The 16,752-nt window shown below is 37.0% G+C and overlaps 1 protein-coding gene across 44 annotated transcripts in view; it reads right to left on the reverse strand.

Moving 5' to 3' along the window:
• Nucleotides 1–16,752, reverse strand: part of EPB41L2 (erythrocyte membrane protein band 4.1 like 2) — a 111,616-nt gene that overhangs the window by 9,603 nt on the left and 85,261 nt on the right. For 5 of the 44 annotated variants that reach the window (XM_086877090.1, XM_086877093.1, XM_086877085.1 and 2 more), the window contains 4 exons: nt 16,411–16,592; nt 2,994–3,554; nt 1,038–1,160; nt 458–556 (listed from right to left, as the gene is read on the reverse strand). In XM_086877090.1, the coding sequence (XP_086733216.1) occupies nt 458–556; nt 1,038–1,160; nt 2,994–3,554; nt 16,411–16,592 (965 nt within the window). Of the gene's footprint in view, nt 1–457; nt 557–1,037; nt 1,161–2,993; nt 3,555–3,756; nt 3,811–4,747; nt 4,892–7,603; nt 7,709–9,061; nt 9,209–11,981; nt 12,045–12,268; nt 12,302–14,231; nt 14,880–16,410; nt 16,593–16,752 lie in introns of all 44 variants that reach the window. The other 39 variants (XM_086877100.1, XM_086877104.1, XM_086877101.1 and 36 more) reach the window with 16 other exon arrangements.

A 16,752-nucleotide genomic window follows, 5' to 3' on the forward strand; every position in this document is an offset into this window, starting at 1 on the left:
ATAAGGACGATCAACACAAAGTCTGGGAAACATTATTTCAGCTCATCATGGTGCCATCAGCAGGGCTCCAGAGGACCTCAGACAAGTTAGTTACACTTGCAAAGATTCTGCAGGGTATCAGTGGGTGAGGACAGGACTGAATCTGTAAAAATTTAGTTACATACTCATTTGTCAAACACTGAAAAAACACCTATATGAACTACTGAAAAACAACTAAGCATATTTTTCCCCCTTTCCATGTCCTATTCCCAGATATTCCTGCTTATTCATTAGGACTTCTGTCTTCAAAATCTTTACAGAACGATTTAACACTCACACATGTCTGGAATAAATCTCTTCCATTTCAAGTTAGTTTTCCCCAATGAATTAGCAGATCTACAAGAAACTTCATGTAAAATTGTGAGGTTTGAGGGTCTGGTGTCTTTTTTAATTAAGAAAGACATGAAATGTATTTTACCTTTGTGATGTGTGTAGTTGTGGTAGTAGAAATGGACTCTGATGTAATTGTCTGTGCACTCACCAGCACACCGGTATCACCAACAGCATTGCCATCAAGCTATAAGAAAAAAAAGGTATTATTGTATATTGGCATTTAAAAAATGTTGTTTTCACAGGAGAAAAGGCTAGTTTTCTAACTGAATGCATTCTTTAATTCATCTAGAAGTGAAATCTAAATAGAAGCCATCCAAGTTCACAGAGTCAGGTAAGGCTATTCTTATGGCCCATTCCCATGGAGAATTCATGGTCACAGTTACATGTTCCTTTCAGGAGCAATGAGATATCTTAATCAAGATACAAAAACTGGATTAAAGTGAGTTCTATTTTTGTAGACACCAACTAAGTCCTTATATAGAAAAAGAAAATCTGAACTTCTTAATATGGTTTTGTAACATTTCACTTACCTAATTCACAGCCAAAGTATAATCTTATCTGCTAGGAAAAAAGGATATGCTTTTGAAAAGCATTTTTGGACATGATCTATTTTGATTTATATAACTGGAATAAAAATAAGATTTCAAACAAACCAGTCACGGTACCTGTGAAGATTCATATGTGATAGTTTTAGTTTCTGTTTGAACAATTGGAATTTCTTTAGTGGAGATTTCAGTTCTCTGTGTGGCATCTGAAATGGTTACCATCTCTGTTTTCACTACTGGAGGCTGTGATGCAAGAAATAAACAATAAATTCAAAAGACAAAAGAAGTTTTGGGAAGTGGACCAAGAAAACACAACCAAAAGCTCAAGAAAAGCATAACAGAACGATAAATATTTTACTGACTTCCCATACAAAAAACATGCAATAAATAAGCAAAATGAAATGAAGATTAATACATCAGCCCTCTAGGATATCCATTACATTGCAGGAAAATCTAATCTCCTAAAAACCTTTCCAAAGTTCAGTGTTTCAGTCAACAGCACATACCAAAGATCAACTGCTAAAACAAAGCTACAATATGTGTATTGAAAATGTGTACAAGTATCACTATGAAAAAAATTGAAATCATAGTTTGCAAAAAGAAATTGACAGCTTTGAGGTAATCTGAACTAATCTGGGAAAATACCTATCAGTATCAGGAAAAGACCTCCTCAGTCTACAAATCAGGACCGGAAATTCCGTAAAAGTTTAACTTTTTAATATGGATTACTTCTGGTAAAGAAAAGCTTTTGAAAACTAGATTTTAAGCAGTCTAAATTTTTCTGGAAGTCAACACTTTCTTTTGACAAAGATTCTAAAAAGCTACTTCAACAATTTTGAGAAAACTAGTGGTGTTCTCTGCAATATCACAAACAAAGCAGTTAACCTGGGGTCTGTAAGCTTGTGAACTCATTACTTATCTTATTGGAGCAGATTTTCATTAGATTTAAGAACTAAAGCCTTTTGATATTTTTCTAGATGCATCAGCTGCTATCTTATATTGATTTTGAACACACTAGGGTAAAAACCTAGGAAAAAAACCAAACTGACTTTCATGCTTGCACACACAGTAGCCCTTCATTCCCTTTCTCCAAACTATCTATGCTTTTAGGAAGTGGGGGTGCTTGCAAATTTTAAAAGGCTAGTAAACAAATTCTTTCACATCACTAATCAGAACAGCTATATATCTGCAAGACAACAAAAGAAAGAATGTGAGCTGTTTTGATTAAAAACTGAAGAAAAAAAAGATTGCCACCATTACAAGAATAAGCAGGTAGAGAACTACAAAAAATCCACTGAGCTGGTGAAAAACTCAGCAGAAGATCATGACAAAGACATACATGCCTGCCTTTCATTTTTTCCCTTTCTGCTTTTTTATAATTTGCCCAGTAATGAACTCTTCAACCTTGCTTAACTTAAAACAACTGGTTGTGACAGGAACCCACGCCTGCTTCCTAAGAATCTACTGCCCTAGAAGATCTGACAGAAACGTTGTGATACGAGCCTCACCACGTAACAGTGCAGTGCTCTCACCTATGCAATTTCTAGACATACATATTCTAGCCTACAAATCCCTAATGTTTTATTGAAGGAGGGTAAAAGGGCAAGAAAAACAGTGAGTGAGTACGGGGGGGAAAAAGGAACAAAAATTTGTGTCAGGTGCTTTCTAATTTCAATTTGCAATAGTTTTCCAATCACAATTATATGTCATGGACTTGTCAAAAACAGTTGACAAATAGACAAGACAAGACTTAAAACACTGGAAACATGTAAATAATAAATACACATTATGTATGTGCATATAAAATACGGAGGAGATAAAAAAAAAAAAGAGATCTCAGTCTTCGGAAGGTTTGCCTTTACTGGTGATTTTCACTCAGTTCTAGCAAAAAGTCAGAAACCATAACTGAAGGAGACAGAATTTCACTGCTCATCAATGGTTTCCCCTTCCAAATGATCTGAATCTTGTTGGATGCCAGAAGATGTGGAGGAATAGGAGAAGAAGAAAGGCAGGTATATTTTCACCCCAAGAAATAATCTCTGCTTAATCTAGTTGTCATACTGTTCTACCATTTACCTCAGAACAACAAATTAATTGTGGTGCAACATCAATGTCAACATGAGACACATCTCCATTGAGTTTCAGCTGTTCCTCCTCTTTTTCTTCACCTAAATCTTGCTTAATTTGCTCTGACAAATTCTTCTCTTCTGTAGCTACAGTAACTGTATTTTCCTGGACCAAATCTTCAGCTGTAACTTGTGTGTGCTCAACTGGTACATTTAGTTTACTGCTTTCTGGTACGGCTTCCACATGCTGCGTATTTTCTTCATGTTCTTTCTTTTTCATGTGTTCCTCTTCTTCCTGTTCTTCCCTGATGACATCCTCAATTGCCCTATGATGTGGCTGGTATTCTCCCATCTCTTCATCCTCACTCTCACTACTACTGCTGCTGCTGCTACTATCTGATGGCAATGATGAAGAGTCCTTTTTTGACACGTGCTCCACCTTACATGTCTCCCCAGCATCAGTGGCAACTTGCATTTTCCCTTTGTTGGTTTCGTCTATGACTACTGTTTCTTCTATCCCAAACTCTGCCTGCTTCTTCTCCTCCACTATGTCCAGAGTCTCATGTGAACTCTGCACAAAAAACATGGATGAGGATAAACAAAAGTAGAGTATATGAATAAATTAAAATGCGGAAAACAAAATTAGCTGGTTCATGTCATATGGAAGACAAAAGATGGCTGTGATGGTTAACTGAAAAAAGAAGCAAGGAAAGAATGAAGATGGATTGGAAGAGTTAGAACCAAATTTAGCCACGGAAAAAAATCTGCAGAACCTTATCAGCATCGCTGACTCCAGTACAAGGCCCTTCTGCTCTGGAAGCATGTCTCTGTGAAACAAAAAGCAATCAGAGGACAAAAATCAATGCATAACCCTTCTCAACAGTGCAACATCCTCCAAGCAAGCTTTTAAGAATGTATACACATGATACTAGAGAGATGCTACGTATTCACCGCAAGATGCTAGCTGCCTTACGCTTTACCAAAATATTCGATCTAAAGTAGGTAAGAATTAAGGAAATTATTATTGGTGTAAGAATTGAATTATGAAAGCCTGAAAATAAGAAGCGTGAATGTACTAGCCAGTGACGCTACCGAGGGAGTTATTGCTCTCAGTTAAATCAGGAATTAAGAATAAATAATATTAAAGAAAAATAAACAGAAAAAATAATGCTCAACTACCAGTTTGCCATAATTTAAAAAATAGTAAAAAAGGTGTTATTGGAGGGTTTTATTAGTTATTTGTCTTTGGTCTGTTACCTTATACAATTTAATAGAAAATGAGAAGAAGACTGCTTAGGGTAGGTAGTATGTTGTCAGAATAGCAATACACGATTACCAAGAAGATCCCGTAAGAACTCAGTCTGGAGCCAAAAGGATGATACTAAAGTAGCTGTATTAGTATTTGTTCCATAACAAAATAATAACGACTATCTGAAAGCCCACAGTAAATGATGTATTAAGCTGTCAGGGTTTTTTTAATCGAACATACTTTTAGTGAACGGTCTGCGGCAAAATTAAGAGCTCGAATGAAAGGAACACAAAAATCAACACACCATCTGTGACTTAATCCTACTGCTGTTTACCTAGCGCAGCACCTACGGAGCGCAAGCTTAGCCAAGCGCTGATTCCTCCCTGTTTTGTGGCGTGCTGCAGACGCAGAGTTAAGCCCTGAGGCAGGCACGCCGCTGTAAGGCAGGCCGGGACGGACGGGAGCAGCCCGGAGCCGTCCCCGTCCCCGTCCGTGTCCCCGCGCCCGAGCAGCACCTGGGGCCCCGGCGCGGCGGCGCCCGTCTGCTCCCCCGCAGCGCCCTCTGCTGGCCCCGGGCTGGCGGCGGCGAAGGGCCCGCTGGTGCCGGCGCCGAAGCGCTCCTTACTAAACAAAATGGAGGTTATCTCCTCTTCCAGGCTCTAGACGGGTCAGAGAAGGGAAAGGACAGAATTAGACAGCGGCGGACGGAGCGGCAGCCACCTACAAGGGGAGAGGTTTGGCAAGAGAGAGACGTGACAAAGGCAGCGGCTGGGCAGGAGCAGGGGGACGAGCGCTGGGGCTGCGCCTGCACCGCGCACCGTGGGAACGGAACATCGACACTGGCACATCGACATTTACACATCGACATCTACACGGACCTGCCAAACAGCACAGCTTACTTAGCTGGTAACTCCGTATTTACTACTGGGATTTTTTAATTTTTTTTTTCCCACTTTTAAAATCCATTTTTGACACCTTCCAAAGCCCAGCTTGATCAGAGCTTTAGGGCTGTCAAGACATATTTGCTTAGAGTACATACCCACAGCACTGCAATATTAAAATATTTCTTACTTCTTTATAATGAATGGTATATATATTTATATACTTAAAATACTTAAATATCCTAAAGCAAATTCAGGTAGATTAAAAATCTGTTTTCAAAAAGTTTTTCCCATTTTAGTAGGAAAACCTGTATTTTTCAAACATTCATAAAAAGGGACACATTGCTTTAAAGCATAAATTATGTTCATAATTGGTCTATTTTCTGTAGGGCTATATATCTGTACGGTTAAGCAAACTTTGAAAGTTCATGTGGGTACAAGCCTCTGAAAAGGCTACAATTCTTCTACTCCAGATTTCATTCCACAAACTCTGGTAAGAAGTTAGAAGTAAAAGTGGTTAAAATAAAAAGCCAAGAACATACAAATACATAACATGGACATAACGCACACGCTGACAACACGTCAAGAGATACATTTCCTCAAGGGCACTACAGAGAAACATGCCAGAAGCAGGTGCCAGAGGAAAGCCAAGGTGCCATGCACACAACTGCAGCCATGGGGACTCACTGTGTGAGCAGTGATGTATGTGAACTGTGAACTGACAGAGGTTACACCATGCTGCTGTACGGACACTACAACGTGTATGGTATGCAGAAAAACAGAGGAAAAAGAAGAAGAACCCCTAGCCTGGATTTTTGTTGGTTTTTTTTCCCTACAGTAAAATTCAAAGTTTATGTCAATGGTGGCTAAGAGTTAACAGGAAGTTATTAAATCTGTCTTCATGCAATACTGAATATCCATTAGGGCAATGTGTTCCTTACCCCTACTATCTTTCCCTAGTTTACTCCACCCAAGAAACATTAATCTATTAACAGATTACATCAAAAGGAAAAAATGTTCATGATCCTCCTTTCATTGTACTCTGGTACCTTTTTTTCTGATTGCTCAAAGCAGTCACAAAAAAACCAAAAAAAGCAGGAGAAAACCAAAATCTTTATGTGGTAGGTGGTCAGACTGCGTTCATCTCTCTCTAACCCTGCTCCCCCTTATATATATAATTAGACAGACACATACCACCCATCTTTTGGCACTTTCCTACCCTCAAATTTGCAGGTCATCTAGTCTTTTAAAATGAAAACCCAAGTCACACAATTAGTTTGATAATGTAGCCCCTGTTCCTTGGAGCATTTAGTAGAAAGGGTTAAATGTACAGATAGAATTAATCAATTTTGTATCAGCCTCTCTTTAAATTCCTGGCAAATTCTTCTGTTACATGGTCATACACTCTAACATGAAATATTTTTACAAGCTATGGGGGATGGATTAAAGAAAAAAAAATTGTGGGCATCCATAAAACAAAAATATTTCTCCTATTTGCAACATATATATCAATGTGTCAGTTTTTGTTTAATTAAGTCACAGATGCTGTGCACTTGGAAGAGTATAGTGGATCTAGAAGTATAGTGATCAAAATGACATGTACCCAAAACAACATTTCTAGGACACAGAAAATTATTTGTAAGCATTTTTGCTGAAGCAAAAGAAGAAAAATAATATTAGCAGTGCTATCCCTGCTTCAGTCTCATCTATCATTCAGCTATCCTAAAGGACAGGCAAGGATCAACAGGCATCCATCAACAAATAATTCAAAGTGGAAACACAGTTCCCCAAACATCATATTTATATTTATATATATTAGTGAAATAGGACTGCCAGCTTCACATTAACTTAATAGACAAAAAGTAATGTAAAAAAGCAACATCACAATTGCTACTCATCATCACTATCACACTGCCACTAGCCCCACTGGTTAGAGTGTTTTTCATTGCATAGATGTTATCAGGGACAAAACCTCCCTCTTTTCCTTAGTGAAAAGAGAGGTACAGAAGTGCAGAGGTGTTCAGAACAGGTTGCTTTTGAAATGTAACTGCTTACACAGCATTATTGATTTGAATAATGATTACATAGTGAACACACAAAGCAAAAGTTCTTGTGTGAAGTGTCAAATAACTGCAAGCAATTATTTCCATACAGAATGAAAATAGATGTTTTGCTGTCATCCTAGTCACATCAAATACAGTAATTTTCCTGTGAAAAACCAGGTTCTTTTCAGCAGCCATTCAGAACTTCGTGGTTATTTTGATGTGTAAGAAAAATGTTGCTGGCATTCACATATATGTGTATCTATACTCATATACACACAGAGATCCTGGTTTACAACTTAACATTCTCCTTTTAGTATTGGCTTTAAAAAGTTATTTTCAGAAAAAAAAGAAAAAAAAAGAAAAGAGAAAAAGGAAGAAGTGCCCAAGCCACCAAGCTAGCCCACAGCAGATGCAGCAAAAAAGCAGCAGGTTTCAGGGCAGCCACCTTATCGGTTTCCTCTGGTTTTGCTCCAGCAATCCATGGCATTGAAATCCATTGTTTCTCCTTCCCAGGCAGTGTTTTCACTTGGAAAATGTGGTCTCCTTTTTTCTATTTGGTTTTCATTTTATAAAACCAGTGTAAATCAACAAGCAATGAGACAGACATACACTATACATAAACATAAAATCAAATCATCTGGAAGTGACAGAACATACTAGATGAGCAAAAAAAACCAAAACAAACCACCAGATATAAAATAATTTCCAGGGGACTCAACTTCAAGAGAAAGAAATCAACAGAGAAAATAAGCACGGCCATGTAACAAAAATTAAGTTACACTTTTACATAAATGTCACAAGCAAAAATATATTTATAGCTATTAAATGAATCACTGTGTCATGAATGTTTGAAAACATGACCAACATTTTTATCTGTGCCTATACCACTATATGTAGAAATATTAAGGTACCACTCAAATTTAAGGACTTTTTTGGCAGTACGACAAATTAACAAAATAAAGAAGTGATGCATAGTTAGTTGCTGTGTTCTCTGTATGCACATACAATTCAGATCATTTACAGATCTTACTGAAATAATGTCCTATTATCAAAAATAATTTTGTAGCATCAGGCCTGCTTAATTGAAAGCTCACCTTTCTGTGGACTAAAAGAAAGCTGAAGAATTTAAGGGGACAAAACAAGGATACATTTAAGGAAGGAAGAGTGGGAACCATGGTGATAGACAAGGAGCAACAACACAAACTGATTTATTTAAAAGTCTGATTTACTTATCTACTGTATGAAAGAAACAGCTAATAACCCAGTAGAACTAAAATTTTCACAACAGCATGAGAAATTTGGGTAGATTTTTTGCTACACGCATCGAGGGTGATATTTGTGGAAAACTGTATTCCATACTGCTGTTTCAAGGTTCAGTCAGAAAGGAGAGGTAGAAAGAAGTAGATAAATTCATTTTACAGACTTTTAAAGATTAAGACAGGTAAAATTTAACAACTACATTAAATGTGTCCTGAAGTCAACACTGTAGATTAACTGACCACAAAGCCCTTCTGAAACAAAACATGGACTGTGTGTATTTATGCACAAGCTGTTTATGAAGAGATAAAGATATAGAAAAGGAAGGAAAAGTTCTACTGTCACTGAAAAATTCTCTCTATCAATTTATGTAAATCAGAGTGAAATTTAAGATATCCTTAACATACAGGAAAAAGCTGCCATCACTTCTGTTTTCTTCTAATTCAGTTGTTCATGTAGAAGAATAAAATTCCACCCATTATTTAAAATCAGGTCCAATAGTAACAGTAAAAAAGTTAATGCATACTTAGTATAAACAAATATTATATCAGACAAATAAAGTGTTAACCTGAAGGACAAACTGCATTTGCTGTATGACAGAGGGTTGTATGGAAAGGCATGCAGACAGGTGTGTGCAGTGACATACCCCTTGTGTCTGTAGGGACAGAGGTGTGATACGCCGCTTTTCCCACTCATTTGGGCGTGGTTCGGGTGTGGATTCCATGAAATTGCGCTTGAGCTCACTAATGCTAGCCTGGTGTTTCAGTAAGTCGTCCTGGGTCTTATCCAGGTCCTAGCAACCCGCAACATAAAACAAAGTAGGACAAAACACGACAAAAAAAGCAAACTTAACTGGAAAAAAAAAAAAAAGAAATAGAAGCAACCAAACCAAGAAAAGTGCCTTGTGTCTGAAATGGTGACCTCCTCTGTAGTGCCTCAAAATAAAAATCTTTAAGGCTATAAGGGACCAGGATTTTCTGGTTTTGTTTTTGTTGTGAAGTTCTTACTGAAAATTACTGTTTCTTCCATATTTTAAAGCAAAGGAGAATAATGCTGTATGTGGTTATTTAGCAAAGAGCTACTTTCATCCGAAATACGACGCTACTAGCCCTTTGAAACAATAATAATTTCCAGAAGCTGTTTGCTTTCACCTAAAATTTGTAAGCACAGAAGCAAATGTTTCAGGATACTGCTCAGCTAACATAACCAAAGGTAGCTGTAAGAAAGAATAGTTTAGCCCAAGGAGCATAAAAATGTGTCTTTCCTGCTATTACAAGCTCCATGAAAAATACATCTGTGAGCACAAGGCCAAATATACAAGCAAGCTAACACCTGCTTATCCCTCAGAGGGATAACTCATTGCGCCTCTCATGCAGGCTTAAACTTATTGGAAGGATCAGATTTAAAGACTTCAAACCTGTTACCTGCCAATTCTACTTTTAAGAACCGAACAGCAGACAGGTAAGTAGGAATAGTTTTTGTGCATGCCAGTACCAAAACAAATTATCTAAATTGCACCTCCAAAGATCAGTGCCAAAGGGGACACCACAGCATGAATACCAAATTAGATTTTGTCATGACCATTGAGGCCAAACTGCAGCACTTTGGATCAAATAACTACAAGATATTCTTTCACTTTGTACCAGCTACAAGGCAGAGGTAAGATTCAGGTGCTATGCCAAAATTTAACTGCTCTAGTAGCCAGACAAATATATATATGCTTAGCTTTCTTGGGAATTCATTGTCCTCTAAATACAATGGCTGGGATTTGGTGGGCAAAGCAGATTTCACCCTACTTTGACAATTTATCCTCCTTCCACCATTCCAGGTCTCAAAAAAAGCCCATGTTGCTTATGCTCATGCTAACACAAGAATATTTTTTTCAGTAGTATTCTATAGTTATATTCAAGTTTAAGCCTTGGATCCATTTTTAGTAAAGAAATAAAAGACTGAAGATTGAAATGAAATATTATCAGAGCAGACATAATTATTAAGGAAGTTTTGTCAAAAGAATGTAATCAGAAATAATTATGTAGATAAAGAATCTGGATTTTTTACAATGATTTTAAATACTTTTTAGCAGAATGTTCAAAAATCTACCATTTATGTTAGGATTTTTATTGATACAGTGATCACAATGCAAAGATGCTTCACATTAAGTCATGAAAAACCCACACCCCAAGCTCATTAGTTTCTAATTTCTTTTCCCTTTCATGTTCAGCCCCAGTAAGGGTTTGGTGCTGCACATCTATTTCCTAACATTGTGGATAAGCCTGCATGCATTTTGAACATTTGAAGCTCTCCCCTTCTGGCAATTCAGCAGGTTTGTATTGCCACAGGACCACTTTTCATCCTGGACTAACAAATGAGACATTAAATACATCCCCCTAAAGTTCGTATTTCCCGAGTGAAGTAAAATCTTATGCCAAAGGCATTCTATTATGCAACCAAAGCTCGTAACAATCCCGTCATTATTTTAAGACCTGTCTTGGCTTGACACAAGGCACATTTCTTGGACTTGATCAAAGCACAGTTATGCAATGCACACTTTCAGTGCTTCAGTAAGTTATACACAAGCAAAGTTTCAATAGTGATCAAAAGCTGCGAAAAGCCATAAAACATTAGTTGGGTTACTGCAATCCACACATCTCCCTATTACTGAGCAAAACCAATGTTTTTTTTAAAAAGTGTTTTTGTGACAAAGGGAATTATTTATAGCCCCATATGGATGGATAAAATATACAGCAGCAGGATTTTTTAAAACATTTTCAGTTATCACCTTAAGTTATTAACCACAAGTTAAATGATACTGATAATAACTACAGACAGTCTCTGATAAAATAATTGAGATTAGCAATCTATATGAAAATTCTTATAATAAAAATCTCTACTTCAGTGACAATGCACTACATGTGAACATACTGTTCAAAGCTCTTTGCTGTTGCTCATCTACAATGAAAACTAACCTTCAAGAAGCAAAATTTACTTCCATTTGAAAAGGAAAAAATAAAGCAAATATTTCAGAAGATATCAAAACATTCCCTTTGAATATTTGATCCTTGTATCATTGCTCAATGTTCCTAAAACCAGTGTCAGAATCAGGATTAATTTTCTATACTTCTACTGCTTGCCCCTTAATAATTCTATTTATTCAGCTAATGTATTTAAGGAAACTTGATTAAACTGGCAAAAAGCTGGAAACTCTACTCAACAGAAGATGCAAACATTGAGGTGCAATGTACAAAAATCCATTTAGAATTATGAATTGCACCCATGTGTCTGCTCTAAATAGGGCTATTATTCCCGGTTGCCACCTTGAAAACATTTAGCAAAAATACACAAATTTACATTCAGTGTTCAAGCTGAGGATTGGCTGTAGGTATTTTGCATTTGTTTGTTTTTTGTTTCAACTCAGAAACTAGAATGGTAACATGCAACATTTCCAAGCCGGTTTTCCCCATGCACTTCATGCAGTGTGTCCACATAACAGCCTGCAGGTGACCTCCCATCCCATGCAGCCTGGCAGCCCGTGAGAATGGAGAGTACTTTTTGTATTACATACAAACCTCCAACATTAAATTGCTATGTCTGACATAAATATTTTCCCCGTCTACTCTCAAGGAACTGATCTGTGAAATTGAGCCACATAAACAAAAAAAACAAAAACAAAACAAAGAACATAAAATGGACCAGCAAGTAAATAAAAAAGGATCCTTATAATCAGACAGTTAAATAAAGGAAATAAAATGGTGAGATGAAAAGGCACTATTCAGACAAAACCCACAGAAAATTTAGGGTGCTAACAAGGCAGGCAGCCACAGCCAGGTTCAATTGTAAAAGAACCACCAAGCACCTTCTGCTGCGCTTCCTCCTCTTCGTATTCCACCTGTGTGAGCGCGTGACAAATCATCAAGAAAAGGCAGCGTTAACATCGGCTTACAGACTAACACAGAGACTTCATCTCTTTGTAAATGCTGCAAAGCGTGCTGGATTTTACAGACCTTTACTGTTTCGGCCCCAGATGTCGAAATTAAGTGACTTGGGTCTTCTTGCACCTACATTGTTGTAGAATGGCTGAAGTAATTTTTGGCATAAGTGGCATGAAAAATGGAAGTTGCACACTGTGTCCCTTTCTTGCTGCATTTTTTATTGTTTTCCAGGTGAAAATTTAAGAATGAGTAACAAACAAAAATGATATGCATAATTTCTATGGTAAGTGATTTAAATTCTGCAACAAATTGATGGGAAAATGGAATCTAATCCAGGAGTTGTTTTGGGAAAAGAGTTTAGGGTTCAAGTCAAACACTTAAACACTGCATTTACAACCAGTCTTAAATTTTAGGAATGTTGTTGTCTTGGGATGAACTATTTGCACATACACACACCCACCCCTTGTTAAGTGAATATATTTATTCTTAAACTGCAATTCATTCTGTTGGTAATTTTCTGTAGCTAATCCTCATATCTCATCTCCAAGTATTCAGAATGCCTTAAGGAGCAGCATTCTTTAAAAAGTGAACCACTTCCTGGTTGTCTTTCCACATGTACAAATATCAACTGGTAACCTTAGGAAAAGATGCATTTACAAGTCAACACTGTGCAAGCCCATAAATTTGAAGATGGATTTACTGCTCATACCGTTGCATTTTGCATTCTGTGTGAATGATGTCATACATATAGGGTTTTTATTAATTTCTGACTCATCTGGGGTTCTATTTTCAGTAACTACACTAAAAATTACTAATTGAATTAGGCTACAGAAAAATTGAGAAAATCTTGAAGCCATGTTTTTCATTATTTTATACTTAGACTGGTATTATAATGACATTGTGTCATAGTTACCACATCTTTAATATGTACATCAGTTTAGCAAACTTTGTTAAATGTAATATTAAACAGATCCTCCTCCATTCTGATTCTGATTGGTTTAATATTTTCTTTGAGGATGAAAATAGAAGACATTTTTCCAGTGGTATTGCTGTAACATGTGCAGTAGACATAAGGAAAGGAGGCATTTTGTCAGCCATTCCAGATGATCAGAGCAACATACTGGTGTGACTGAGGCTTCTGTACATTTTAGCAGTGTATTCCAAAGAATGCTCAGACTTCAGTGATATAGTCTGACACAACTTGCAATCCCAGCTAAGGAATGAAATCAGTCTCAACTGCTGCTGGAGATTAATCAAAGCATGTAAAAAAAGAAAAAGTGACTTGGACAGACTCAGCTTTGCACACACCCTTGTAGAGCTGAAACATCTGAAATCTGGAATAACAAAACATTGATTTTAAAGTATTCACAAGTTTTCTGAATTCAGCTTTTAGGAATTTCATTTTTCAGAAATAAACAATTTCAGAGATGTGCATTCCAGTCAATGCATGCAGGAGACAGGCATTTTAAAACCAATTTACAGCGCAAATAGAACTTGCAAATAGTATCAAATAACATATCTATTGTTACACACAGTACTTTCATTATTCAGATTTATGTGCTCGCTAACATTTTCAACTACAATGCAAGTCCCACCTGCAGCTCAGTATCTGGAATTTGATGAGATTATGCATGCTGTAGGAAATTAGGCAGAAAAACCATGAGTTATCTATTGACTACAAATCTCACAATGGCAGTTTTTCACAAATGAGAAATGCTAAAAAGATACAGATATACACATGTGCATTTGTGTATTTATATATGTATTTATAGGCTCATACACAGACATACCTCTAAACTAGGAAGTGTGCAAAACTGAGCAAGCCTCGTGAGAACAAGCATAAATGCAATGTGCAAGTGTCAACGTTTAAGCAGCAAAATTACACACCTCCTCTTCCTCTGCTTTGTCATTCAGGTCATTGCCATTAGAGCTACTAAAGGAAGTCACCTTAGGCTCCAGGTAGCAGAGGGACAGAGCGAGAGGAAGGGAAAATGTGAGTGAAAAAGGAATAGACTGGAAAGCAGACAGAAGCAGGACAAAGACAAGGAGAAAAGAGGGGATGAAGGAAGGAGAGGTAATAGGAATATAGTGCTGAAGGCCAGGTGGAAGGAAAGAAATGCAAACATCAGGAAGGCTAGGAAAAGTAATATAGCCATCCTCATCGAGCAGCGAGCGGAAACTAAAAGAAAGGCATCTGAAGAAGCTGCATGAGACACGCAACTCAGTGCTTTTGTAGTCATTTGTATGGATTCTTCTCTCAACAACAGGGGAGCCTCGACTAGCTAGGGGTCTCATAGATTCAAAGGTATTAACTGGTGAAGCTGTTCTAGTTTTATTATGATCTGATGTTTGTTCCATGGAATTGCATTCTGAAATGTCTGGAATGGTAAGGAGGGGCTCTTCAAAGGGATCTTCCTCTGAAATATCTGAAAGCATGTCGATCTCAGGGACAGGTGACAAGTTGGTGAGATGGGATGACACAGAATGGATGGGCAGTGATGACGGGTGTATGTGAGTGAGCTGAAGAAAAAAATTCTGTGCACAGTGGAAAATGAAAGTACAACAAAAATGCAAGTTTGAAGCACATGAAGAGGGGAAAAAAGAGAAATTATTAGTTAGTGAAAACTTTTACTTAGAAGAAGGGATAGCTTTACTAACACAACAGAAATAAAAATTGCACTGTTTTACAAGCATCCAACTTGTTTACTTCAGTGGATTATGAAAGGAACCCATTACAAATGTTTTGTTCTCAGGCTGTAAAGAACTGTGCACTTTTGAACTGTAATAGTCACTTAAAACAGATGGAAGCAGACAGACACTCAAAGCTTTGGTAGAAAGGTCAAAGGACAGTACACGAAAGACAAGCTGGCACTTCTTGCGTTTATAACTGTTTTCTCTAAGACTTAAAGAGAACCAGAAAGGAAAAGAAGCATCTGCACTAGGGGAAAGAAAAAAGCTTTTCACAGAATAAGCATGTGTAACAACACCATACTGAACAGCTTCCTGGAACAACTTCCCAAAATACTGCCTTCCCCTCCTCCACTGTTTTGGTTGAAATATTGAAAGATCAACCATTTTTGAAAACAAGGGAGAATCACCATCTTACACCAAGCCCAAAGGTAGAACATGGTAATTTATTTTACCATTTTTCTCCCATAAAGAAACTGTGTGTCCCTTTTTTCTCATCTGTTTCAAAATTATTTCAACTCACCAGCAAACAAAAAAAAAATAAAAATGCAGCTGTGGTATTTGTTCTCTTTCTACACTTGAATGGAGTTGGAACATATGAACTGCACAGAAAAACTCAGCAGACTCATTAAGAATAAAATGGGTAGCTAACTTGCAAAGATGTTTGAGGAAAAAATTACTCTTTAAATATTTAACTAAGTTGTTAAATTGCTGAAGCAGAGAAATTGCTGAAGTAGAAATGATCTCCAAGAGAGAAAGAGCAGAGAATTTTACCTGACACTTTAGGAGGAAATTTTCACATCGCATCATACAAAGTATAAATTTTTTTTACCTATTCCCCCAGTAGCTCAAGCAAACAAGACAAGCAAACATTTGCAACAGGAACAGATCACAGTACTTTTCACAGAAATCTATACCTTAGTCAACGTACAAGTTTTTAAAGGATGACATAATTCTGCAATGGCTACTAAAACAAAATTGTTACCTACGGTAATTAAACTCAATCATATATCCAGCTTTGTAGACTGTACACAACCATGGTATAATAACATTTTTATTCCAGTCTTTTATTCCAGTAATTGTTCAATTATTTACCCTTTGAAACATTTTTTCAAGAACTCATGCAAGCTTATTGAGCATTTAAATTAGATTTACAGCAATAAAAGAAACTCTCAGTCAGTGCCATTTAGAAGTTTGTATTCTCTTTACCTTACATATGCTTACATTAAGTTAAACACACAGAAAGCACTTGACAATTTTCCTTTAATATTTTAATATAGTGTTCTGTATTATACTCAGAACTGATATACACTAAAGAACTACACATGGACACACACATCACATGAATAAATAATTTTGGTATGAAAGTCAGACATACCTTTCCATCCTGAGTCAACTCTAATTGTGGAGTTTTGAGTGGACTTTCATCTTCTTCTCTGCCACCTTCTTTTAACTTGGCCTGACCAGCAGCTTCAAGATCAATGATTTTATCTCCAGCAGCCTGCCCTCCAGTAGCAGAGAAATCTCTTAGAAGACTTCGGTCTGAAATACCCATGGGAGCTATTAGAGAGCAAAATAATTTTGGTTCATTTGGATAAGCTGAATCATTTTGGTTTTAAATCTTATTAGGAAAAGCACTTTATATCAGCAATGAGCAATACAAGCTAGTTGCTGATTGATACAGTATTTTTCAGCTTCTTGGCTTTACAAAAAGTCTGTC

The sequence above is a fragment of the Cyanistes caeruleus genome, chromosome 2, assembly GCF_971803275.1.
Source record: "Cyanistes caeruleus chromosome 2, bCyaCae1.hap1.1, whole genome shotgun sequence".
Taxonomy (NCBI): Eukaryota; Metazoa; Chordata; class Aves; order Passeriformes; family Paridae; genus Cyanistes; species Cyanistes caeruleus.